The 27,694-nt window shown below is 49.0% G+C and overlaps 1 protein-coding gene across 4 annotated transcripts in view; it reads left to right on the top strand.

The window, feature by feature from the left end:
- Positions 1–23,794, top strand: part of LOC119953012 (ephrin-A5-like) — a 427,429-nt gene extending 403,635 nt beyond the window's left edge. For 3 of the 4 annotated variants that reach the window (XM_038776772.1, XM_038776771.1, XM_038776773.1), the window contains one exon: positions 5,676–6,177. In XM_038776772.1, the coding sequence (XP_038632700.1) occupies positions 5,676–5,791 (116 nt within the window). In that variant the 3' untranslated portion in view covers positions 5,792–6,177. Of the gene's footprint in view, positions 1–5,675; positions 6,178–22,830 lie in introns of those variants that run through there. The other variant, XM_038776770.1, reaches the window with a different exon arrangement.
- Positions 23,795–27,694: the final 3,900 nt, after the last annotated feature.

The raw sequence follows: 27,694 nt of genomic DNA, 5'->3' as shown, positions 1-27,694 counted from the left end.
TAAGGGCAATTTATCATGTCCAATCCACCTAACTTGCACATCTTTGGACTGTGGGAGGAAACCGGAGCACCCGGAGGAAACCCATGCACACACGGGGAGGATGTGCAGACTCCGCACAGACAGTGACCCAAGCTGGAATCGAACCTGGGACCCTGGAGCTGTGAAGCGATTGTGCTATCCACAATGCTATCGTGCTGCCCATAAAGGTGTTAACCTTGGGTAGGGTGCTCTTTCCAGGAACCGGTGCAGACTCGATGGGCTAAATGGCCTCCTTCTGCACTGTAAATTCTATGATCTATGACATTGTTCCCACCTTAGCAACACAACCAAAATCTGCCCCGAGCTTCCATCCACGTCACTTTGGCAAGTGGAGGATGTTGTGGCGCTTTATATTTTAAAATCCCCAAATGGGCTTCACTCAGTTGAATGCAATCGATTCCGCCACCCCGCAGTGCTCCGAAAGCTAGTGTTTGAAACAAACATGGTGGACTTTAACCTGGGTGTCGTAAGACTTCTTCCATTGAAATAGTCAGAGCAGGAGACAGGAGGTACTTATTGGCAGGCACGCATTACACTTGATGCCAGTGCACAGTGGTTAGCACTGTTGCTTCACTGCGCCAGGGTCCCAGGTTCGATTCCTGGCTTGGGTCACTGTCTGTGCGGAGTCTGCACGTTCTCCCCGTGTCTGCGTGGGTTTCCTCCGGGTGCTCCGGTTTCCTCCCACAAGCCCCGAAAGACGTGCTGGTTAGGTGAATTGGACATTCTGAATTCTCCCTCCGTGTACCCGAACAGGCGCCGGAGTCTGGTGACTAGGGGCTTTTCACAGTAACTTCATTGCAGTGTTAATGTAAGCCTACTTGTGACACTAATAAAGATTATTATTACTACAACTGAGTGTACTGTCCAGGCTGACATTTCATTGCAAAGCTGCAAAATGAGGTTTGTTGATGCTGCTAATGGGAGAATAGTGATACGCAGTAAGGATGCCAACCCCTTCCAATTGCCTTCATGCTGTATTTGAAGCTGTTCTGTTTGGTGCCTGGCCCTGCGGAGCTCCAGGGAATGGTCTGTGCAATGCCACTCTGTCATCCCTACCATTGGAGCCAGAATATCTTTGCAGGGGATGTGGTGTGTGGTGTGTAGGCTGGGGTGCATCGAATATTGGGCCTTGTTGTCATCAAACTGGTGAGCTGCGGTCACCTACCGAGCATTCAGCTCGCTGGGGAAGAAGCCTCTAATGTCAGGTGGCCGTGGTGATGGTAGCGGCCCTCGGGTAAGTCATTAAAAGGGTGTTGAGAGAAGGTGGTGTGATTTAGAATGAATGCCATTGTTTTTTGTGGGGAGGTGGTTGTGGAAACAAACAAAGAAGGTAGGCGGAATTGGAGAAAGGAAAAGGCTCAGGTTGCAAGGCAGAAGCATTCAGTGGTTATCACACTACACTTTAGTGTAAGGTCAGGAGGATCGCGCCTTTTTTGTGGTGTAGTGGTCCCTTTAAGCAACAACCTGGGGCGGGATTCTCCGATTCCCCGCCGGGTCGGAGAATCGCCCGGGGCCGACGTCAATCCCGCCCCCGCCATGTCCCGAATTCTCCGACACTAGAGATTCGGCGGGGGCGGGATTTGCGCAGCGCCAGTCGGCGGGCCCCCTGTGGCGATTCTCCGGCCCACGATGGGCCGAAGTCCCGCCGCTCTCAACCCTCTCCCACCGGCGGGAATCAAAACACATATCTGACTGACGGGATTGGCGGTACGGGCGGGCGCTGGGGTCCTGGGGGGGGGGGGGCGCAGGGCGATCTGACCCCGGGGGGTGCCCCTACGGTGGCCTGGCCCTCGATCGGGGCCCACCGATCGCGGACGGGCCTGTGCCGTGGGGGCACTCTTTTTCTTCTGCCTTCACCATGGTCTTCACCATGGCGGAGGCGGAAGAGGCTCCCTCCCCTGCGCATGCGCCGGGATCACGTCAGCAGCTGCTGACGCTCCGGCGCATGCGCGGACTTACGCCGGTCGGCGAAGTCCTTTCGGCCCCGGCTGGCGTGGCGCCAAAGGCCTTTCACGCCAGCCGGTGGAGTGGGAACCACTCCGGCGCGGGCCTAGCCCCTCAATGTGAGGGCTTGGCCCCTAAAGGTGCAGAGAATTCCGCACCTTTGGGGCGGCCCGACGTCGGAGTGGTTCACACCACTCCGACACGCCGAGACGGGTAGGGGAGAATCCCGACAAGATAACTATAGCCTATAGACCTAGGTTCGCCCAAATGTAAGATCGACCAACAATACAAAGAAGGGCCTTTATTTGCATTTGCGAGACTCGCACTGCCCACGGCAAGTAGGGACCTTCAGCTGCGAACATCCCACTTGGTATCAAGGCAGAAAGCTCCTCTGACTGTCTGGAGTGCGGTTTAAGCACTGCGCCTTCTTACTCAGAATCAGGAACACTGAAACTGAGTCAGTGGCATTTTCCGTGAACCGTTGGTTAACGAGAGCTTGCTGGGCTGTCAGTCGGGAACCTAAGATCTATCTTCAAAGCTCCCTTAATGCACGGCAAACGCTGGCCTATTCCCAGCGCTCGTTCCTACTGCTGTGAAGGGTGGCATCATAATTCTACAAGTACGCTGAGTTTTCCTATAGTGGTGGGGGGGGGGTTGTGGTAGACACCGGGGGAGCGGCAGAGAGTAAACTTAGAATGTCCCTTCCTCACATGCACTTCTATCAGGGGGACTTCAGAGAGTCAGAGGAATAAAGCAAACAGAATGAGTCCATTAGCCACTGTCAGTCCCAGCACTTCAAACCCCACTGTTTCAATTTCTCATCTCAGTCACTGGGGACAGGATTTTTTTTTTAAAAGGCCAAATATCAAATGTGTAGTCTTTGCTTTTGGTTGCAACATTACTCACACTGCAAGACAGCTTCTTGTTTAGAGGCGTCGCGGTAACAGTCATACAATTTCTGCAACAGGGTGGGGGCCAGTGATAGAACCACATAATCCTATTCCCCTACCTCACCATTGCCCTATACTGTCTCTCTGACTGAGCCCTCCCCTCAATGCCATTCCCCGTCTCTTACAGATCTTCTTCTTCAGATGTTTCCTCTATACGAGCAATCGTAGATTCTGCTTTCTTGGCTGTTTCTGGTTGAAATTCCACATCCCTCAGTTCTTTTTTTTGGGGGGGGATAACTTTAAATTGGAACCCTCCAACTCATTGATCAATGGAAATACTTTCTCCTCCTTCATTTTTTATCAAAATCTCCCATCCTTTTAACCCCCCTATCAGATTGCATTGTCCGAACTAAAATTACCTGCTTCTCTGCACATGCTTCACATCGAAATACTGGAGTTTGTCTCAAGGAGTTTGTCCCACACCCTCTCAATGGCCTTTGCACCCTTCCTAAAGTAAGGCACCTGCCTCCTGCTGGCACGCTTGAGTGGCTGTCCTTCATCTGTCAGCCTTTAGCAACAAGTGTTAGTTGATCAGCTGTGGGAAGCATCACGTTTGAGCCCCATCCTGCCATCAGTCGGTGTCCTTCTTTACAACAAGGGTCAACTGGTTAGTGTCAACGCATGTGTAAGGGACGGCCAAGTATGCATGTTGGTAACCTGGGCTAGTAGGTGGGGTACTTCTCCTTTGAAAGAACAACACGCTCCCTCTCTCCCCCTCACCTTGGGCAAGCAGAGATCCATCCCGATCCAGACTGTGTGTATCGGTGTGTACTACAGACATGGCTGACCAAAGGCTGGCCAACTTAGCAACTCCCTGGCTGAGAGGAGTGGAACTCGGTACAGAATGGAGATGGAACCCGGGACCTCTGGCCTCCTTGTCCACAGACTGCATTTAGTTTCTCACGTGATGGATAATGGAACCAGCAGTGAGGTTGATATGGGGGGGGAAGTTGGGGATAGTTTTGGGGGCCTCGCCACACTGGGGAGTTCTGGCGAGCGGAGCCCCCGCTGTACAAACTGGGGCTATGTGCAACCGCGGCAACACGTTCCCCGTTCAGGCCCTTTATGTATCACTAGTCACGTTGAATAGCCATGGTTCTTGGCACTCACCTGACTTTGACTCTCCAGGGGAAAGCTGGCGTGACAAAAAGTCAGACAGATCGCACTCTTCTGTGGCTAGCAGACATTGTTAGCTCAGGTTAGAAGGGAGATTTGCTTTGCATCTTTGCCTCGCCTGGCCATGCTTAACGCTGGTTCTCCAAGGCCAAAACTGGCAACAACTAACCTCCGTCACCGTGACGAATGTGAAACACTTTCTCTATAAAAGTATTTAGCTTCAGACCTGCATCTCAAGCCTTTGCTCAAAGATTAGAGTTGGACATCGCCACTTTCAGAAGGGGCTGCAGTGGGGCAGCACGGTGGCGCAGTGGGTTAGCCCTGCTGCCTCACGGCGTCGAGATCCCAGGTTCGATCCCAGCTCTGGGTCACTGTCCGTGCGGAGTTTGCACATTCTCCCCGTGTTTGCGTGGGTTTTGCCCCCACAAAGAAGTGCAGGCTAGGTGGATTGGCCACGCCAAGTTGCCCATTAATTGGAAAAAAATTCCTTGGGTGCTCTAAATTTATAAAGAAAAAGAAAGGGGCTGCAGTTTTCTAACTCAGCTTATGGCTTCATTAGACCACTTTCTGGGATGAGTGCATTCTCCAGTCGGAAGCGATTGAGTAGACTGGGCTCATAGTCCCTGGAGTTTAGAAGAATGCGAGGCAATCCAATTCAAACATGCAAAACTCTTCAGGGGCTTCACAGGGTAGATGCTGAGAAAATGTTTCCCCTGGCCGTGGAATCTAAAACGGAAGTCAGAGTCTCGGAATAAGGGGTCGGCCATTTAGAGTTGAGCCGAGGAGAAATTCTTTCACTCGAAAGGTTTTTACCCCAGAGAGCTGAGTCACTCAGTGTGTTCAAAACAGAAATTGATAGGATTTTTGGAGACTCAGGGAATGAAGGGCTATGGTGATATTGCTGTAAGATGGAGGGTCGGCCCCAATCTTGTTGGATGGTACAGCAGGCTCGAAGGCCCAAAAGGCCTAATCCAGCTCCCATCCCTTAGCCTTTGATGGCCTTCTCCATTGAATGTAGGTTAATCACTTGGCTAACAAGCGAATAACACTCCAAAGTGGCCAACCCTTGCTTGCTCTCTTGGGAGACGCTGCAGTCAAAGGTCATGGACCTCCAAATCCTGTGACTCTATCTTTTTAAAAATAAATTTAGAAGACCCAACTCATTTTTTTCCAATGAAGGGGCAATTTAAAATGGCCAATCTACCTACCCTGCACATCTTTGGGTTGTGGGGACGAAACCCACGCAAACACGGGAAGAATGTGCAAACTCCTCACGGACAGTGACCCAGGGCCGGGATCGAACCTGGGACCTCGGTGCCGTGAGGCAGCAGTGCTAACCCATTGCGCCACCGTGCTGCCTGTACTTTTAACACACTTGGAAGGAATGGCGCCTTCACAGCACGAGCTGCCGCGTCGACGGCCAGTGAGCTGCCGCATCGACGGCCCGTGCATTTCAAAGTAGCTTTTTCCATGTGAAGGGCTTTGTGATGTGATGGTGTGTAAAGTTGTTTTCTTCGATGTGCTGTATCATGTTATTAGATTTTGCAGGGTTCCCTCATGAAGAAGATAAAAAAAGAATGCAACTTCATTGCTGAAAATGATGACTTTTGGTTCTTTGTTTTCCAGATGATTCTATATACGAATCGCCCGAACCGTATCACAATAACAATGGCATCACGACCTTTAGGATTTCTTGGTTCATTGTAGCAACAGCTGTCCTCCTGTTGTTTCTCACGTCATAGCACACAGACAAGAAGCGAGCAAAATGATTTCTGCGTAAGTGACTGATACCAAAATGGAGGCGGCAAGAGATTTGACGTGGGTCACGCGGAAGAGACTCCATTTTCTGAGAAACTTTGCCGTCAACACAAATTATTCGAGGGACAGACTTGCCCCATTAATGCTTTCTGAGACCGGGAACTCCAATTTTCTTGTGAAGCACTGCCTTGGGCCCATTTGGGTTTGATATAACGCACCGAAGTATAGCAGCAGGTATCTCTGCGGAGGTCTCCAGACGCAACCCTTCTCAAATGGAATCTATGTTGAAGCATCCTTTCATTCCATTGATAGGCCAAGACTCGAGCAGGAAGAGGCATAGATGACTTCTGGGAGTTTTCAATCATTCCCCCCCCCCCCCCCCCCCCCCCCACTTTAGAGCTGCACCCTCTGTCCACCATCCTCCAGTCAGGCAGCTGCATATTTACATCCTTCTTCGCTTGCTATTGTCTTTAGTTCCACCCCCCCCCCCCCCCCCCCCCTTCCCCAACGAGAAGGTTCAGTTGCATGGATATTTTTGGAGGGGTTAGAGTGAGGGGTGAGCACTTCATGCTGTCAATTTGTTGTTTCAGTCAGAAAGGGTAGGTGTTGGAAGTGTGAGCTGGGGGGGGGGGGGGGGGGGGAATGGGGGGGGGGGGGGGGGGGGGGTTGGAAACTGAGCAGCTCCACCAGGTTCAAATGCGGTTGCTGTGACGTAGTGAATGTTCTTGCGCTGCGATCTGGTCGTTTCCAGCAGCCCGGGTCAAAATGAACACGGCCCGTCTCCCCAAAGCCCGAGCACGTATTGCAAGGGTTGCCTGAAAAAATAGAATAACTTAGTCAGTGAATGAATACTGAGCAGAACGTATCGCTATCCGTTTACAACAAGCCACTTCTCATCAGTGTTTACATGGTGGCTAGGCTAAATTCTTTTGCTGATGCATCGAGCTAATAGGGTTGCCAACTGTGGTTGGATATATTCCGGGAGGTTTCCTCACATAACCGCCGAACCCCCCGATCAGCCTGCCCAGTCAAAATGACATTTTTTTAAAATTTAGAGTGCCCAATTAAAATATTTCCAATTAAGGGGCAATTTAGCGTGGCCAATCCACCTACCCTGCACATCTTTGGGTTGTGGGGGCGAAACCCACGCAAACACGGGGAGGATGTGCAAACTCCACACGGACCGTGACCCAGAGCCGGGATCGAACCTGGGACCTCGGTGCCGTGATGCAGCAGTGCTAACCACTGCGTCACCGTGCTGCCCAGTGAAAATGACTTTTTTTTTAAATGCCATCTCCCAATATTTTTGTAGCTAATGAAACAAAACCGAAATCTGCTGTTAATGCCCCTCAGCCTTTCCTCCCATTGTTGTCTGCCACCGTGCCAAGGAGATGAATCGCTGATTCCTGGCGGACACCCAGAGGGTTGGCAATCCTAGCTGCTTACCTGGTGGAGAATAACTTCAAAAATGATAGAATTGGGATGTCAATACGATGCTTCAGAATTGGAGAAGGGTTTATTTCTGCAGAGTTGAAAATTAGCAGTGGACGGCTCAAAGGCATTTAAATTAGCACAAGTCTTTTTGTTTAAATAAAGGTCACTTCTGAAATTGCAAAATGAATAGACTGGCTGTAAGGTATTATATATGGACCTGCAAATCTGGACTATTGTCATCCAACAATAAATGAGGGTTTCTGCCTCCGGGGCAAAGGTGACACAATTCTCGTAAACTCAGAGGTTATAGTCAGTGGGGAGTACAGGAAGGTTTGCTCCCTCGTTGTGAGGGATTATGACAGCCAGACTTCTTGTGAGGTGCGTGATAGGTTAGAGACTTCCTCGTGGCTGGTAAGTGCGACATTAAGCAAGCTGAAGTCAACAGAAGATGGAAAGCTGCAGCACCTATTTCCCTGTCAGATACTGCGTCTATTTTCTCATCAACTTGGTTTACTGGAATCTTGGAGACTACTGAAGGACTTGTTGTGACAATTCTGCTTCTGTCACGCAAAAGAATATTTTTTATTAACTTGGATTGAGAATACTTTGTCTGTGTTTGTGTGTGTATATATTAAATATATACACCCACTTATATGTATACATATATATATATATAAAATATATACATTGGTCAGTGTTGGCAGTCACACCCCCCCCTCCTGCTCACTCTGCCACACACCAAAGGATTACAGAGATTATTGTTTCATTGGTCACACACTCGACCTTGTTTCCCTGGGTGGCCATCTTTCAGCGCAATGCAGCCGAAATTGACTCCCGTGTTAAATCTCTGTACTTAAAACCAAACAGTCCCTGGTGTTAGTGAGAGAACTGGGCTGTCAGGGCAGAGTGGATCCCAGGGCGTTCTGTTAGGATAAATGTTCTAGAATTTAGTTTTGAGTTAGTGAGGTATTATTTTGAGTTACAGGTGCTTGCAAACCGGCCGGCCAGTGTGAGTGTTTCCCCCTCGTCTTGTTAGCTTTTTCTCTCTGTTTTTTGTTAATAGAAGGTTGTAGATCTGGCAGCTTAGTCGTCAGTTTCGAGTCAGTTTCACAAATGTCGCAAACTCGTGTAGCAATCTGTCTTTATGACGAGGGAGAAAAAGAAGGAAGAGTTGCCTTTATTGAGCGCCTTTCACATCCCCAGGACATCCCAAAGTGCTTCACAATCAGTGAAGTACTTTTGAAGTGTAACCACTCCGCAGTGTAGGGAACGAGGCAGCCAAGATGCACGCAGCAAGTCCCCCAAACAGCAATGTGATAATAACCATTTTGTGATGTTGGTTGAGGGGTACATATTGGCCAGAACCCTGGGGATAACTCCCCTACTCTTGTCTTTTGCATCCACCCAAGATAACAGATGGGGCATCATTTTTTAAAATTATTTTACCTAACAGATACTTTTCACTGTACCTCGGTGCACATGACAATAAACAAATCCAATCCAGATAGCACCTTTGACAGTGCAACGCTCCTTCAGTCGTGCCGCTGGAGTGTCAACCTAAACTTCTGTACTCAAGCCCCTCAAGTGAGGTTTGATCGCACAACCTTCTGACTCCAAGGCAAGATTATAACCAACTGAGCTCTTTCTGATGTGACTAAGAGGGGAATTCTCAACAAATACGAGCCCTGCTACATAATGGGCAAAAATTTCCAGCTCTCCGCATGTAAGATCCCTGTGAGAAAATCATTGGGATGAAATAATCTAAAGGACGACATTCTGTCTAAAAGAATAATGTAAAATATTATTAACATAGGCCCAAAAAGCACTGGGACTGCGGCGCTGAGGACCCGGGTTCGAATCCCGGCCCTGGGTCACTGCCCGTGTGGAGTTTGCACATTCTCCCCGTGTCTGTGTGGGTCTCACCCCAACAACCCAAAGATGTGCAAGGTGGGTGGATTGGTCACGCTAAATTGCCCCTAAATTGGAAAGAAAAAATAATTGGGTCTTCTAAATTTATTTTTAAAAAGCATAGGCCCAAAAAATGAATGTAAGAGTATAGGAAATGGCATTCACAAAACGTGAACAACATTGGACATTTTTTATCACATACGTCTATTTTAATTTTACAAGGAATAGCTGGAAAACCTGCCTTCGGAATGAGTTACGATTTCACCTGGTGAATCAATGGGAGTTATAAGCTCATTGCAAACCTCTCATGTTTTCCATGTTTTTAGGAAGGTTGTTTATGGTCCAACATTCCTCTCCTGAGAACCCCTGTCTAGTTAGATGGGCAAGTTTGCTCTGCGTAAACAGCAGCTTCCTCAGAGGGATATTTCACTCGTCCCACACTGATTTATTTTTCCTGCTTAAAGCAGCAGCTCGTGGAATAGGAGATGCTTGCCTTCTTATTGCACAAAGGGGCAGCACAGTGGATAGCACAGTTGCCTCACATCACCCGGGTCCCAGGTTCAATTCCTGGCTCGGGTGATTGTGCGGAGTTTGCACATTCTCCCCCGTGTCTGCGTGGGTTTCCTCCGGGTGCTCCGATTTCCTCCCACAGTCCAAAGATGTGCAGGTTAGGTGGATTAGCCATGATAAATTGCCACGCGTGTTCAAAAAAGGTTAGGTGGGGTTACTGGGTGTGGGCTTAAGTGGGGTGCTATTTCCAGGGGCCGGTGCAGATTCGATGGGCCGAATGGCCTCCTTCTGCACTGTAAATTCTCTGATTCTATGAAAGCGAGCTAACGTAAGCTTATAGGTAGGAGAGGCACGGAACCCGGTTGTCTTGAGCTAGGGGGAAACAATCTCTCAGACATGACCAATCGTTCCTTGCCCTCACCCTCACGGTGAGCCCAGGCCAGGACCACCAACTGGCTATGTGGTGTCAGATTGGAGGGGTGCTCTCCTGTACCTTGTCCATGTGAATCCTTTGAATGTGTGCCAATGGGCCCTTTTGGCTATGGACTGTGATATACCGCCAGCCTGTCTGTCGCAGTTTGCTGGGCTTTTTTAGATAGGAACCCCTAGCCTATTTGCTTGTTTTTCCCAATCCCTTGCCCAGGAGTCCTGCCCTTGATGAGAATGATCCACTGCAGGATTCCAAACCACAGCCAGGACTTGCATTTCTCTGCTAAACTCACCTGGGTGCACGCACAGGAAACCTGGATAATATCCTCTCAATACAATAACATAATCCTCATAAAGGCCACCAACTAATGTGAGTCCTCGGTCTACTTTCATGGGATGCTGTCTATTCAACCGTGAAGCTATTTTATGCGTTACCCTCAGATACGGCCAAACTTCAAAATGGAGGCGTAACATCATTCACACGTGATGTGGGCAGCAACGGTTTCGCTCATTTCCATTTCTCACACAAACATGGGTGCTCAAATTAATCAAATTCTGGCGCTTAATCTGGTGCGCCATTCAGACGATTCCCCAGGTGATGGAGGGAAAGGGGGGGGGGTGTTGCTGGGCCGTTGCCTTCAGTCCTGGCTCCTGAAGCTGAAGGTGAATCTTGTCAGAATTGTTTACCCACCCCCAGACAAGTCAAACTTCACTTTCACTGGATCCTGCCAGCTGGCACTGGGCGGGGGGAGCATGAAAGATGGGGAGGGGTGGGGTCTTCATAAGTGTGCTCCTGAGTGGCGACGTCAAGACAGTGCAGCCACTCTCGCAAGACCCCAGCTCTCTCGTAAAAGTCCCTAATCCGGTCAGCAAGTGTTTGAGGAACCTGGTTCCTGGACGGGTAACCTGTGTCCTTGTCATTGAATTTGTGATGTTTTGAACCCCTTCCTATTGTGTATAATCTATGTGCTTCAGAGACTGCTGTAAATATTGTATGGGCTTATATTAATGACCAGTTGATCATATTGGGAACTCATATTAGGGGCAGTGCTGAGGAACTTGATGGGTATAGGAATGCTTCATGGTAAAATGGTTTTTAAACAAGATCATCTATGGTTGGAAAAAGCATCAGATCGATTCTGTTTTATCAACGCCATTAAACCTGCTTCTGAAAGGAATGACCCATTTGCTTGAAGGGCCATTGTCCAGGAGTCTGTTTGAACAGCACGACTTGAAAATCGATGGGGGCCATGTCAGATTTCATAAACAGAGCACGATGATAGTGAAGGCCCAACGTTCCTCAAGCCAGAGGTGCGACAGAAGGAACAGACACATGGAAAAGTAGTCTGTGAAATGGATACTGTGAATCCTGGTTGAAATGACAACTAGTGCAGCTATCCCATTGGAGAAGTAGTTTCCACCTCCGAAAACACTGGTGTGATTCCCCCCCACCAGTCAGTGGGGTTTCCCGTCAGTCACATCCTCCACCACTGGGGAACACATGACGGCAGCTCACCATCAGCGGGACCGGGTGATCCCGCCAACGGGAACGACCGGAAAACACTGCCCCAATTGAAATACGTAAATCTGTCAGATCAGGCTAATAGAATCATAGAATCCCTACAGTGCAGAAGGTGACCATTAGGCCCAAACCCCAACCCTATCCTCGTAACTTCACCTATTCTGCACATCCTTGGACACTATGGGGCAATTTAGCACAGCCAGTCCACCTGACCCGCACATCTTTGGACTGTGTGAGGAAACCAGAGCACCCCAGACAACTTCAAATCTCTTTTTCTTGGGGGGGGGGGGGGGGGGGGGGGGGCGCGGTATCGTGGCACAGTGATTAGCACTGCTACCTCAAAGCGCCAGCAACCAAGGTTTGATTCCGACCTCGGTGACTGTGTGAAGTTTGCACGTTCTTCCCGAGTCTGTGTGGGTTCCCTCCGGGTGCTCCGGTTTCCTCCCACAGTCCAAAGATGCGCAGGGTTAGGTGGAGTGGCCATGTTAAATTGCCCTCAGTGTCCAAACGTTAGGTGGGGTTACGGGGACAGGGTGGGAGTTTGGGCCTGGGTGGGGTGCTTTTTCGGAGGGTCGGTGCTGCCTGAATGGGCCAAATGGCCTCCTTCTGCACTGGATGATAATTGTGTGCTGCTCGCTTTTCCAACAACCTTCCTGACCACCCAGTGCGCGTATCTACCTGACATGATCAGTCACAATCCAGAGAAACTCAGCTTTTGATCTGTGCGCGTTGACACACAGACCTGCAGGAAATGAGAATACAATGAGCATTTCAAGGTCAGCCTAAGTGAGTACATGTTGTTCTTCATGAGCATGATCAGAAAACTTTCTCCCAATCCCCTGAGTTATCTGAGACTGAAGACTCCGGTGATTGCCTGCTGCTGTTACTGATTCCTGCGCTGCGCCTGCCCGGCTGGTCGAACAGACCCAGATTCAGCTGATCCTGCAAAACCAATATAGGGTTGAAGTTCTTGACTTAAGTACTTTGACCTTCTGAGAATGGAAGTAACAATCCTGTCTTCAAATAGAACAAAACAAATTAGGTTTCCAATTCTCTGCAGCAAATTAAGAAATACGATACACCCTATCCCATGACTGTCGCACTGCAAGGGATGGTCGGCAGCAAAATATTTTATGGAAAATCATTGTTTCTGAAAATATTTTTAAACGGCAGAGGACACTCAATGCTCAAAGGGCGAGCTTGACAAAGCTGCACGTAGTTTACAAGTCTCCTACAATAAGTTAGGTATTTATATATTCTGTGTAAATTTATAATATCGTTGTTTCGCGCAAGGGGTGAACCTTGAATCAGTTTAAACATACAATGTGATTCTCTACCCAAATTTTAAAAAATTATTTAAGCGTATCCCCCTCGTGCACCCACGATTCGTCCAATTTGGTGTTGTGTGCTTGCTTGAGGGAATGGGAGAGATGTAATTAGCAGTGATCGTTGTATATTCTATATATTTGTTCAGAACAATGCAGAGATGCCACTAGATTCCAAATGTGCAGGGGCATTATTTACAGAATTTTATATCAGGTTTAAAACCTCGACACCATGCTTCAACTTTTAGCTTCGAACACCGGGCTACCCAAACTGCGGGTCGCGACCTCACCGGGGTCGCGAGACACGACTCGAGGGTTGAGAGATCTGAGGTAGCAACGGGCGCCTTTTGAATCCTTTTAACGGTGGATGTAGCCTAACCCACCAATGATTCAGGCCTGATTCCTGCTCCCACTGAGGGCCACAAACGTTTCAAGAGTCGGGATTGGGGTAGCAGCCAGAAATTGTCTGGGAAATACCGTTCTAACAGTGTCTCTGGCGTCTGTTTACTCATTTCTGAGTCGACATCCAATCTTAGTCAGACACAGTGAACATATGAAAGTAAAGTCCCAGATGACCATACGCTGCTTTCCCCTGGGGAGGAGGGAGGGGGGAGCTGACTGGTGGTGGTTTAACCCGAGGATCACCACACCTCAGGCGAGGGGAAGGGTTGAGAAGGCGGGGCCTTCATGAATAACCTCAGCCGGTACGGGAATTGAACCTGCGCTGCTGGCCTCACTCTGCATCACGAACCTGCTGTCCAGCCAACTGAGCTAAACCAGCCCCTCCCCCCCCCCCCCCCCCCCCCACCCACCACTGTGAGCATATTATCATTTACTCAACTCTCATAATCAAACACAGACCAGTTCTGAACAGCAGAGTGACCACTAGCACATCACATGATGAAGGCCTCACTCATGCTGCTCATCATGGCTTCTGGCCTCTCTCGGAACGCATTCTGACATCAAATATTAAATTGTCCAGAAGGAAGAGGGCACAAAATTTGGATCGAATTATTTTTAAAATGTCGGTATTCCCTTTAGCTGAGTTATAAAGATGATAAACCTGGCCAGAGCTTGCAGGGTTTTCATTACTAATCGTGCCACTGAGTCCGACTCCATTCCGGGCCTTTCCATGTCAGTCAGACCAAGCCCCATTCAGAAGGAGTAGAAATCTGAGCCAAGAAGCTTTCACAAAAACGTAATTAAGTTTTACACATCACTTGTGTGCTGTAAATGTGATGTTAATCCTTCGATTTTCAGTTGATGTAAGAGGGGAGCGTAAACGCGAAGGCTACCATTTTGCACAGGAGGCTTCCAGACTACAGCTGTGTCGCTCCCACTGCAGGATTGTAAGATAATAAATTTAAATTGAAGGATTAATGTTATTAAAACATTGGGAAGTCAGCCAGAAATACCCCATAGTCAATCTACAGCTGCACCTATGCTGTGTCTTCTGTACAAATATCATCAATTGGAAGATCATAACAAGGATGGCACTGTATTGTGGGCATCGTTTTGTGAACCGTTTTACTCAAGCTTCACTTGGCCTTTGCTGTTGAATCTTGTCTGAGCCCAAATCACATTCCTTTTTAAGGGTGAATTTATTGTAAACTGTAAAAAATATCTACACACAAAAACAGGCTATTTGGCTCCACAGGTCCATGCCAGTGTTGTGCCCCACAAAAGCTACTCCAACCCTGTTTTGTCGTACCCCATCGACATAAATGATTTTCCAGTTCCGCCAGCGTTCTTCAATGTTTCCGGCGCTGCCCATAACGATGCGCTCGACTGGCGGGAGCTGCAAACCCCACCTACTCTCTCTTTGAGAGTCATGTGCAGGAGCCCTGGTTAAGCGATTGCCCTTTGGAAACCTGCTGTGGGGAATTCTCCGTCGGTGGGGCGCTCCGCCCCACCAACAGCGCACCCACACCCGCGGGTTTCCTGACGGTGTGGGTTGGCCCACAATGGGAAACTCCATTGGCCGGCTGCGGGATCGGAGAATCCCGCTGCTGGTGGGAGCGCGCCGGTAAACGGGGCTGGCGGGACGGGCAAACCCGCCCCTGTTTCCTTTTCACCAAAGGCTTTCGTCAAGCTTGCTATTCTGTGTCCTTAATAATAATAATCATCATCTTTATTGTTACAAATAGGCTGACATTAACACTACAATTAAGTTACTGTGAAAATCCCCTCGTCGCCACATTCCGGCGCCTGTTCGGGTACACGGAGGGAGAATTCAGAATGTCCAAATTACCTAACAGCACGTCTTTCGGGTGGAAATCAGAGCACCCGGAGGAAACCCACACAGACATGGGGAGAATGTGCAGACTCCGCACAGACAGTGATCCAAGCAGGAAGCGAATCTGGGACCCTGGCGCTGTGAAGCAACAGTACTAACCACTATGTTACCGTGACGCCATGTGGTACCTCAATTACAACCTCCCAGCTGGGAAATGTTCACACGGGTGAGATTCAGTGATGGCCTCTCCACTTACGTTTCAGAGCAGTAGAAGGAGGGAACAGAAATGGTATTAGTAGTCAGAGCCATCCTAGCTTCCAGACAGCAAGTTATGGAGAATTACATTGAGATTTACAGCATGGTCGCAGACCATTCAGGCCAATGATCTATGCTCCACACAAGCCCCATCCAGGGCCGGCTCAAGGTACCGGCAACTCGGGCAGTCGCCCGGGGCGCCCTGTGCTAGGGGGCGCCATCAGTACTGAGGTTGTAAGATTCTAAGGACGATCTGCGCGTTTGCAACATGTTGCCTCCGCTTGATGGCAGCTACGCATGCTCAGTAGCTGCCCACACACAGCCTGGAGTCACGTGGGGTGCTCCTTCAGCCCCGGCCCCGCCCCCTGTGTGGCCGCCATGTTGATTGGCCTCGGCCGCCTGCCGGTCTGGTTCAGCCGCTGGCGGCTGCTCAGTGTCTGTGTGAGGCAGTGGCTGCACGGAGGGTCCTCGGCAGGAGGAGGGCCACCGAGGGGAGCAGGAAAAGGCTATCCGCAGCGGGGAAAGGTGATGGAGCGCAGTGCTGGAGGCCTTTAAAATTGGCACTTGTAAGGGCGCCGAAGTTCAGCTTGCCCGGGGCGCCAGCAACCCTAGGGCCGCTGCTGGCCCCATCCCACCTTATTTCATCCCTCTATATCAGGGGTGGGCAAACTACGGCCCGCCAAAGGTCTTTATGCGGCCCACCAAGTCATTAAAAAAAAAATTTAAAAAAAATTTTTTTTTTAAATTTAGCTGGCTTAAGCTAACCCACTGGCTTGTGGATCGTCCCACCCGGGGAGGAAATAAGGGAAGAGGGCACCATTGAAATGCTGAGACCTCTGAACTGCCCACGGGGTCATAGTTGCCCGAGATCCAACCCCAGTTTTCCGACCAGGCCCTGCGATTTGGTCAAGATCTCCTCAATAATAACTTGGGGCAGCACGGTAGCATTGTGGATAGCACAATCGCTTCACAGCTCCAGGGTCCCAGGTTCGATTCCGGCTTGGGTCACTGTCTGTGCGGAGTCTGCACATCCTCCCCGTGTGTGCGTGGGTTTCCTCCGGGTGCTCCGGTTTCCTCCCACAGTCCAAAGATGTGCGGGTTAGGTGGATTGGCCATGATAAATTGCCCTTAGTGTCCAAAATTGCCCTTAGTGTTGGGTGGGGTTACTGGGTTGTGGGGATAGGGTGGAGGTGTTAACCTTGGGTAGGGTGCTCTTTCCAGGAGCCGGTGCAGACTCGATGGGCCGAATGGCCTCCTTCTGCACTGTAAATTCTATGATAACTCAGAGATTGAATGATGCCAATATGAAGGATAATGACCGTTGAGTGATGCAATTTGTCCAACTTACAGCATGATTGGCAATTTAAGCACAATGGGGCAAATGGTAGATTAGCAGGAAAGTAATTGGATCAGTCAATCACAAGAAGTAATTTGAATACGTTTTTTATTGGAAAGTTTCAGCTGTTTCATTCATCATTTGCTCAGCAGCCCATGTCAAAATGAGACTTTGCAAATAGTAAGCTGTTTCTAAGTTACTGCCAGTTTTGTTAGTCGTCACAAGAGTCAGCGGTAGTATAATTTAATACAGTAATTGAGAGATTAGTCTTGAGGTTTCTTTGTGAATGGCAAGCGGATAGGACATTGGGCAAATAGTTCTATATTCTGGGAGGTAATCGAGGGGCCACGTCTTCAATGTTCAGTCTGCCTCTCCAGTGCTCAATGCAGAATTCAGACCCAAAGTCTTGACCGCAATCTATCCATTTCTTTTGCCCTCACTTTCCATTCTCCCCACAGTCCTGTCAGCTTGGAGATTTCACTTCGTTTGGGGCCAGGACCTGTGGTTGGTTAGGCTGAGTGGCTATTACAGTGCTGTAAACCCCAGGTCAGAAGCGTGTGCATTTGAGATGCAGCGAAAGCAAGACCATAGTCAGGTGCCATTAACAGTTGCTCAGGATGATGAGGACCAGGCAGTCATTTATTACATCGACTGGAGGCTTTGACTTTGCAGTATTGTGCGGGAAAGGGAAGCCAAGACTTTCCTGTAAATTCTAACATCATTAATACGTCACCTTGAGTTTAACCTACTTGCTGTGAGGCTGAACAAAAAGCAGTTACGGGGGCGCAAAGCCAAATTGACACCCCAGCTGAGAGCTTTGTAGAGTTGCTTCATTTTTGCAAAGGGACCTGTGAAATAATGACATACATTTGGCTCCATGCACTGTAGAGGGGCGGAGGGGCGGAGGGGGGGAGGGGGGGAGGGGGGGGGGGGGCATCTCTCTAATGTACGGATAAAAGTTTCATCTAGACTGAGGGTGGGATTTTCCCCAAAAAATGGCATAGTGTCAGGTTCTGACTGACAACTGCTGCGTTTCTCCCCCAAGAAGAGGAACAGCCCGGTTTTCTCTCCACACCTTCTGACACCTTGAGCGGGATTTCCTGATCACCCGGCCGCGTGTTTTCCAATGGGGGAGGGGTCCCACCAATGGGATCTACCTCTCTTGCCGCTGTCAACGGGATTTCCCAGGAAAACCGTACGCCGGCATGGGACCGGAATTTCCCGCCGGTGTGAACAGCCGGTAAGTCCCGCCCTGTGGCCAAAAGATGGAGGGGGACGAGTTTTGCGCTGTCATTCTTTAGGGGCGGGGCCAATAGATGCTGACAAGCCCAGCCTCTGCAGAGATCGTGACGCCCTTTTTAAAGAGGATCGGGGCACCCCCCCCTTCACCTATCCACGTCGGCAATCTATGCCCCCCCCTCACTCACCATCCATCCGCGCTGGCAATCGTTGCCTCACCGCCCCATCGTTGCCCCTGGCCGCACCCCTTTATGGTGCCAACCTGGCAGCCTGGTACTGCCCTCATTCCAATGATGGCCCTCTTGCGAGAGTTAGCGCCCATAACGGGATTCGGGCCTACGCCGAACAATTCCCGAAAATTGTGGCCTAATTATCCGGGTATGAGCTATCACCATCCACGCACAAATCAGAGCTCACCTGTGCGAAAGACAAGGACGGGCAGGAACTGGCAAAATCTGGAGCGATTTGCTGACCCATTGATTGTTCAAATGTTAGTGATTATTTTAATTGAAAGCAATGTAGGTAACATACTGTCACAACCATTTTAAGATATCTGCTACTTCCCTGGTAATAAAAGAGCACAGTCAGTGTAATAGCACATTGATCGTAACATGGAGGAGAATATTAAAAGCAGTGTATTATATTTTATTTGGAAATAATTGCAATAATCAATAATAACGCCAGGCGTTGCTGTCTGTTTATCTACTTGGTTGGCTGAACAATATGAATTGTTAACATACAATGCTGCCATTTCTGAAACTGAAATGTTACTAAGTGCACTTCCTATTCTGAAAGATCACAGTGAACTACATCTAACGCCTGTCTTTATTAGAATATCTGGAACTGCTTACAAATCAAAGTGCCAGTTCTCCTTCCTTGTACTACATCAAATTCAAATGATTTTCGTTCCAACCTGTTATTGCAAACTCTTCAGCTCTCCTCTGTGTACTCCACTGTGTTAACTCTAATCTATTGCACATTCACATCCATCCCTCTCCCCACCATCATTGTAGAGAGGTACTGAGCAGCGATATTTTCTCCCAGAGGGTGTTTGCGGGTCTGGAACTCACTGCCTGAAACGGCGCTTGAAGCGAAAACACAGGCCGCATTTCAAATACACTTGGTTATACACTTGAGCTATCACGACACAGGCCGGCACGGCAGCACAGTGGTTAGCACTGTTGCTTCACAGCTCCAGGGTTCCAGGCTCGAATCCTGGCTTGGGTCACTGTCTGTGCGGAGTCAGCATGTTCTCCCTGTGCCTGCGTGGGTTTCCTCCGGGTGCTCCGGTTTCTTCCCACATTCCAAAGATACGCAGGTTTGGTTGATCGGCCATGCTAAATTGCTCTTAGTGTCCATAAAGGTTAGGTTGGGTTATGGGGGGCAGCACGGTGGCACAGTGGTTAGCATTGCTGCATACGGCGCTGAGGAGCCGGGTTCGATCCCGGCCCTGGGTCACTGTCCGTGAGGAGTTTGCACATTCGCCCCGTGTTTGAGTGGGTTTCACCCCCACAACCCCAAGATGTGCAGGATAGGTGGATTGGCCATGCTAAATTGCCCCTTAATTGGAAAAAATAATTGGGTGCTCTAAATTTTTTTTAAAAAGGTTGGGTTATGGGGATAGGGCGGAGGCGTCGGCTTGGGTGGGGTGCTCTTTCCAATTTGCAGACTTGATGGGCCGAATGGCCTCCTTCTGCACTGTAAATTCTATGATAATCAATTACTTGAAGCACCATAATCTGTACACCCGCAGGCCAAGGACTGGAAAGTGGGCTGGGACTAGATAGCTTTCGCTTTGGCTGACATAGACACAAAGGGCCAAATGGTCTCCTGGGCTGTAAATTTTCCACATCTCTCAAGTGAACAGTAATGTATTTATATAGTGACAGAACGTGTAGCTGCTGCATGGATTCTACCTCTGGAATCCCCTTGCCTAACCGCAATGTGATTCATCAAAATCTTTCTCTGGCCTTCAGAAGCTTTGCTCGACCCTTCCGTAACCTCTTCCCTCTTGGCTGTCAGTACGTTTCCTTTACACCTCTCTGTGATGTTCTTCACGGGAAGGCCCCTGTACATATCACCGCGGGTGATTGAAAACTCTGCTTCTGCAAAGTGGCACAAAGCAGGGAGAGGCAATAGTTGTAGATACAGCCCCATTGTGCAGGACATCAACAAGATCTCGAAACGTGAAGCCATGATGGATGCGGGAGGATGATGGACCATGCTGGGATATTAAGGGGAATTATGCGAATGTAATTCGGGAATATTTTCATCTGCTATTGAAAAGGGATGAACTCCACTTACTTTAAGATTTTTAGCAGTGCCTCCTTAAAAACAAAGGAATTTTATGTTGTCTTCACTGATGATAGAGCTTAAGATGACACAGTGGTCAGCACTGCTGCCTCACAGCGCCAGGGACCCGGCTTCGATTCCGACCTTTGGTGTGGACTTTGCACGTTCTCCCCATGCCTGTGAGGGTTGCCTCCCAGAGTCCAAAGGTGTGCAGGTTAGGTGGGTTGGCCATGCTAAATTGCCCAATAGTGTCTAAGATTATTGTTATTATAATCTTTATTGTCACAAGTAGGCTTATATTGCAATGAAGTTACTGTGAAAATCCCCTAGTCGCCACATTCCAGCGCCTGTTTGGGTGCACAGAGAGAGAATTCAGAATGTCCAAATTACCTAATGTGCAGGTTAGGGAGGGTTACAGAGATAGGGTAGATGAGTGGGCATAGATAGGGTGCTCTTTCAGAAGGTCAGTGCAGACTTGATGGACAGAATGGCCTCCTTCTGCACTGTGGAGATTCCATCATGTCACACAATAGGATGTTAATCCAGAGATGGCATCAAAGACCAACGGTAGAAATTGGCAAAGGACAGATCAAATTAAATTATAAAATAGATGCAGAAAAACCCGCCCATAGGGTTTGACAAACATTCCAAGCCACTGGAACATCCTTGTGGGATTGAGAGGTGACTGCTGTAGTACCTAAGGTGGTCTTGAAATAGCCTACACTCTGGGGCAGCACGGTGGTGCAGTGGGTTAGCCCTGCTGCCTCACGGCGTCGAGATCCCGGCTTCGATCCCGGCTCTGGGTCACTGTCCGTGTGGAGTTTGCACATTCTCCCCGTGTTTGCGTGGGTTTCGCCCCCACAACCCAAAGATGTAGGTGGACTGACCACGCTAAATTGCCCCTTAATTGGAAAAAAATATGAATTGGGTACGCTAAATTTATTTTTTTTTAAATAAGAAAAAAAATGAAATAGCCTACACTGTAACACACTCAAACTGGCATTAGGCACTGGAAATCGACTGGGAGGAGATTAGATCAAATGCAGTGCAGGGACTAACATGTCACAGGATCTTGTACGATTTGGGGCAGCAGGGTAGCATGGTGGTTAGCATAAATGCTTCACAGCTCCAGGGTCCCAGGTTCGATTCCCGGCTGGGTCACTGTCCTCCCCCTGTGTGCGTGGGTTTCCTCCGGGTGCTCCGGTTTCCTCCCACAGTCCAAAGATGTGCGGGTTAGGTGGATTGGCCATGCTAAATTGCCCGTAGTGTCCTAATAAAAGTAAGGTTAAGGGGGGGTTGTTGGGTTACGGGTATAGGGTGGATACGTGGGTTTGAGTAGGGTGATCATGGCTCGGCACAACATTGAGGGCCGAAGGGCCTGTTCTGTGCTGTACTGTTCTATGTTCTATGTTCTATGAAGTATTGTTTCTCCATCATTACTACTTTGTTCACGACACATAGTTGTCAACGGTTGCATCTAGATTTCTGCCTGTGCAACACCGCTGAATACATTTGTAAAAGTGATCCATAGATCATAAAGCACTTTGGATGTTACCCGGTGCTGTTTGATTCCTGTTCCATTGTACAGTACAGGCCGGTAGGGAGTGTCTCTCTCCTGGGGGCTCTCGGGAGGCTGGATTGATAGTTAGGCTGTGCGCCGGTTGGAGCATTGTGAATACCAATTGGATCTCACTGGGTGTGTTGCCTATGACTACGTAAACGTCCTTGGCATTTAGCTTGACTCATGCCCCTCACGCGTGGTACAAGGGTTACATGGAAGGCACTCTCTGTGTGCTAGACAACCATTTGCTACAAAGGGACATCACATTGAAGAACTTCTCCATGTTTAACCTTGGCTTGATCCAGAACATTATTTGCTCGGTTACTTTGCATATTGTGCTGATCTACATGGCCTGAATGATCTAATTTCCACTATTGAAACAACTTCTGAAGGCTGCACAGGTTTGGCCGCAGGCAACCATACCGTTAATTAGGTTCAACAGCAGTGCTTTTCCCTTCAGTGTATGTTGCCTAGACCACCATCAGATGGGCTATTTGTACACTTGACAGGAAAGAAAGGAGAGAGATCCACCCTTTCATATTGCTGGGGACTCTGCTTCAAATCCAGCCCGGACCAGATGGAGCAAAATCTCTCTTTCTCTCAGGGCTGTCAGTGGTCTTATCTGAAATGAGTTTGGGCAGTTCTTAACGTCTCATACGTGTGATTTCATGTGTGAAGTTGCTCTGGGACTTAGCTTAATCCACTTCCCAATGAACCTGAATCTGTAGGAGAACACAATCCTCCTCTGATTCAACAATTTGTAACACCTTCACTGCAGTCTTGCTCACGGTGAATGCAGAATATGGGAAGCGCCCACACTGACCTTGGGAGTCTATGTGAAAGGGAGAGATTTCTTTTCTCTGAGACTGGAGCAGAGATTTTGTGAATGACCTCCGCTGCACTTTGTTTGCAGAAGCGGTTGGCAAAGCCTCTGCGTTTTCCTGCGCTTAAATATTTTCTCTTTTACTTCACACAGAAATAAAGAGCAAAGTGATGCCTGTCATGTTAAAAGCTTCCCACTTTCGCATTGCAGTTGTAAAAGCAACCTATTTGCATCAAAGTTGTACAGTGTGGCTCAATGGTGAGGCAGACTGGTGGTCATGGAACACCAGAGTGGTTTACATCCAGATTTCATCCCTGTGATCGAGTGAAGGTCGCGATGGAGCTACAGCACTTCACTGGCAGTGCTGAAGATCGGTAACTCACTCCAAGCTGTTCCTTCACAGATCTTAGTGGCTGAGGACCCTCTCTTGTCTTAGGTTTTATAACTGGTTGCATTTCCCTCTGAATACTTAGTGACTATTTGTATGAAAATTGCACTGCTTGTTATTTCAATGGACCCACTTATTGCAAACTGATTAATTCCTTCATTGATAGAGAAAGAAGCAAATTCACCCTGAAGTGCAATGTGGTAAAGATGCATTCTTCATCTTGTTTCTCTTGTGAGTCCGAGTCCAACCACCATCAGGAACAGGTCCATAAATGCCGGAAAGGAACGGTCTGCCGATTGGCATATGGACGCGAAAGGTAGTTCAACAAGTGAGGTCAACCCCATCTCTTTTGTTGACTTCCCTTCCTCGTTCAGAGTGCACAGAAATTGGTCTCGTCAGGCAGCGTCAATTGAGCGACAGCGAATCAGAGCCTGCTTTACCCTCTGCACTCACTGACTTCAACGGGACAGAAAATCGAGCAGAGTGCACAGCTGGCTCTGATTTGCTACCCATCATTTTAGCGGCACTGCCCACGGCCCTTTTTACCCTCTGTGGGGTTGTTTTTTGAGCCAGTTGCAGAAGGTGCATTTTGCAAGTTGGGGCCATTGGATGGGCCGTCTCTCAAAGACTAGAACGCTGCCTTTGCCCCGTCACATTCCAACAAGCCATTTTGCCCGTTCACCTGAACGATGGGGGGGAGGAAGCACCGCCTTTGCCGCGGGAGGAGAGAGGGGGGGGGGGGGGCACCGCCTTTGGCGCATTCTCCCAGTGTTTGCGTGGGTTTCGCCCCCACGACCCAAAAGATGTGCAGGGTAGGTGGATTGGCCACGCTAAATTGGCTCTTAATTGGAAAGAAATGAATTGGGTACTCTAAATTTATTTTTTTAAAGTTGAACCTGCAAATTCTTTATCCATCCAGCTTGGGTACTGGGCCGTGGCTCCGATAGTCAACAGAGGCGGGGAGGCGCGAGGCAGACAACTAAATGCAAAATCTGCAAGTGGAACCATGCATGAAAACCTTGCACTCATTCCCAGGAGTGACCACATTTTCCTGCTTAACTTTGCCCAGTCGTTCTTGGGAATGACTCACCACTACAAACTCCCAGGTCTCTCAGACACTGTACCAACGTGAAGTCCGGCTCCTGTTAAGTTGGCCTTTGCCTTTTTCCAGTCTGGTAACCATTGTTTCAATCTTTTTTTTAAAAATGACCTTCAATTGGAATTGTTCGTACATAATTAAACGACACATCAGTGAACATGAAAATGGTTCTCTACATGATCTTTGCTGGGATCCAATTTAATCTTATCACAGTTTCTATTCAGTGGGCTGTACTGTATTTCTTACTATATGTCTAAACAGCAACGTAAAACAACTCACATATACCTTCAGACTTGACGTCTGGACAATGGTTTCTTACAACATGATCAATATTCTCTCTCCAAGGAAGAGAGTTTGACTGTATTCATTGTAAATAATTGTTGATGTAATAAAATATCAATAAACTCTTTTATAGCTGCAACTATTGTGTCAATAATGTGACAAACAATAATAATTATACATTACTTAAGATTTGCCTTAACTAATCAGGGTGGCGAGACATGGCTAACTGATTCGGACGTGACACCAGTTTACCTCAGGATAGACAGAATCAACACACGCCAACCTGATGCAGGGTAAAATTAAGGTCATCTACTAGAACATTCCATCATGTGTTCACTCTGTCTCTTTAAAGGACGGCATCTCTGACAAAGCAGCACTCCCTCTGTGCATCAGCAGAGTGTTAGTTCAGATTTGGCTTGCCCACCGCCCAGACCAGGCCTGTGCTTGGGCAAGCAGCAAAAAGTGGAAAGGTAAGTTTTCAAGGGAAGTTCCGGGACGTGGTATGAGAGTGGGACGGGAGGCGCAAAGGGAGAGCGGGGTGTGGGGGCCTGGAGTGAGACCGGAGCTTGAGGGCCCAGAGCGAGAGTTGGGAGGGAGGACCAAGAGGGATAGCAGGGCGGGAAAGCCTGGATCGAGTGCATGGTGAGGGCCCATGAACGGGAGCGGGCCGGCAAGGCTTGGAGTGAGAGCCATAGGCCTGCAGCATGACCACAGAGCTTGGGGAAAGATTTGGGGGCCCAGGCTGGTAGTGAAAGGCCTGGAGTGAGATCCACTAATGTGTGACAGAGAGAGGAGCGTGTGAATGTGGGAGGGGAGAGTGTGTATTTGTGAGAGAGACGAGTGCGTGTATCTGCATGTGTGTGGGTGTATCTGTATGTCGGTGTGTGTGTCTATGTGTGTGTGTGTGTGTCTATGTGTGTGTGAGTGCCTGTGTGGGTGTGCCTCTGTGTGTCTGTGTGCGTGAGTGTATGTCTGTGTGTGTGTCTTCACATGTGTAGGTGTATCTATGTTGGTGTGTGTGTCTCTCTGTATTTGTGTGTATATGTATGTCTATGTGTCTGTGTCTGTCGGTGTGCCTCTGTGTCTGTGTGCGTGAGTGTATGTCTGTGTGTGTGAGAGTAGTTTCTGTGTGTGAGTATGTGTGTGTGTGTCTCTGTGAGTCTATGTGTGTCTGTGTTTGTGAGTGTAGGTGTGTGTGTCTGTGTGTGTATGTGTATCTGTGTATTTACATGTGTGTGTGTCTACATACGTGTGTGTCTGTGTGTTTCTCTGTGTGTTTGTGTGTGCCTGTGTGTGTGAGTGTATATGTGTGCGGCTGTGTGTGTGTGGCTGTATGTGTGTCTGTGTCTGTGTATATGTGTCTCTGTGTGTGTGAGTGTGTGTGAGTATGTGCGTGTCTGTGTGTGTGTGTCTGTGTGTGGGTATCTGTGTGTGTGTCTGTGTGTGTGTGAGTGTCTGTGTGTGGGAGTCTGTGTGTATCTGTGTGCCTGGGTGTGTGTGTATGTGTGTGTGTGTTTCTGTGTGTGCCTGTGTATGTGTGTGTGGGAGTCTGTGTGTATCTGTGTGTATTTGTGTGTGTGTCTGTGTGTGTGGGAGTCTGTGTGTATCTGTGTGCCTGGGTGTGTGTATGAGTGTCTCTGTGGCTGTGTCTGTGTGTGTGTCTCTGTATGTGGGAGTCTGTGTGTATCTGTGTGTATTTGTGTGTGTATCTGTGTGTGTGTGTAGGAGTCTGTGTGTATCTGTGTGCCTGGGTGTATGTGCCTGTGTATGTGTGTGTGGGAGTCTGTGTGTGTTTGTGTGTGTATCTGTGTGCCTGGGTGTGTGTATGAGTGTCTCTGTGGCTGTGTCTGTGTGCGTGTCTCTGTATGTGGGAGTCTGTGTGTATCTGTGTGCCTGGGTGTGTGTATGAGTGTCTCTGTGGCTGTGTGTCTGTGTGTGTCTCTATGTGTGTTTCTGTGTGTGTATGTCTCTATGTGTGTGTGTGTGTAGCACCATCCCAGTCTGAATTCTCACTCTCCCTCAGTGCCAACACACACTGTCACCTCTCAGGCTCTAACATTGCTTATTTATTATTCATTTTTTAAATGAGCTCCGTGTTGCTTTGACAATGTGTCTGTGTGTTTTTGCTCATCAGGTTGTTTCTCTTCACACGCCAGCTTGAAAAATAAATCATGTTTAATGTTGTCCCGGACATTGGCTGGAATTCTCCGGCTAGCGGGATTCCCTTTCCCTGCAGTGGGTCTCCCGGCGGTGTGGGGTGCTTCCAATGGAAATTCCCATTGACGAGTGGTGGGAAGAGAGCAACCCACTGCCAGCGAAGGCCGGGAAGACACGGCCGGGGGAGCAGAGAGTCCCACCCCTTATCCTTCTGAAATTTAATTGTCGACCCCTTGAGTGAGAAAATAATTGAGATGTGGCCCCCACGCAGAAAGTTTGGACAAGCTGGTTAAAATTACCAATTCAAGGTCCTGGTAACACAGAGGACTGAATTTTGCCTTGGCACGGTGGAACAGTGGTTAGCACTGTTGCTTCACAGCGCCAGGGTCCCAGGTTCAATTCTGGCCTTGGGTCACTGCCTGTGTGGAGTCTGCACTTTCCCCCCACCGTGTCTGCGTGGTTTTCCTCCGGGTGCTCCGGTTTCCACCCACAGTCCAAAGATGTTTAGGTTAAACGGATTGGCCCTGCTCTGCAGGAATGGCTGCTCCTGGGGCAACACCACCACATGCACTCCACAACCTTCCTCCCTCTCCTTGCCTGGTCCTCCCTGACAGACCCTGACCCCTACAGGCCCCACTCACCTGGCTGTGAGGCTGCATGGCCCTCAACGTGTCCTCGTCTACCAGGTGCAGCTCCAGCAGTGGCCACTGCTCTAGTTGGCGCTCTTGAGGCACCAGCCCTCTGATCGAGCAGCTATCTATTTTTTTTATAAATGTAGAGTACCTAATTCATTTTTTTCCCAATTAAGGGGCAATTTAGCGTGGCCAATCCCTGAACATCTTTGGCTTGTGGGTGTGAGACCCACACAGCCATGGGGCGAATGTGCAAACTCCACACGGTCAGTGACCCGGGGCTGGGATCGAACCCGTGTCCTCGGCGTGGTGAGGCAGCCGTGCTAACCAGTGCCACCGAGCAGCCATCTTTAATCGGGGTGGCAAATTTAATTGGCTGCCAGTGAGAAGATACCACCTGAGAACCATCTGACTGCCGAAGCAGGTTGGCACAACAATGAGACCCCCCCCCTACCCCTG

This window comes from Scyliorhinus canicula, chromosome 18, assembly GCF_902713615.1.
Source record: "Scyliorhinus canicula chromosome 18, sScyCan1.1, whole genome shotgun sequence".
Lineage (NCBI taxonomy): Eukaryota > Metazoa > Chordata > Chondrichthyes > Carcharhiniformes > Scyliorhinidae > Scyliorhinus > Scyliorhinus canicula.
Note: the sequence above shows the minus strand (reverse complement) of the source record. Positions and strands in the feature narration are given on the sequence as shown.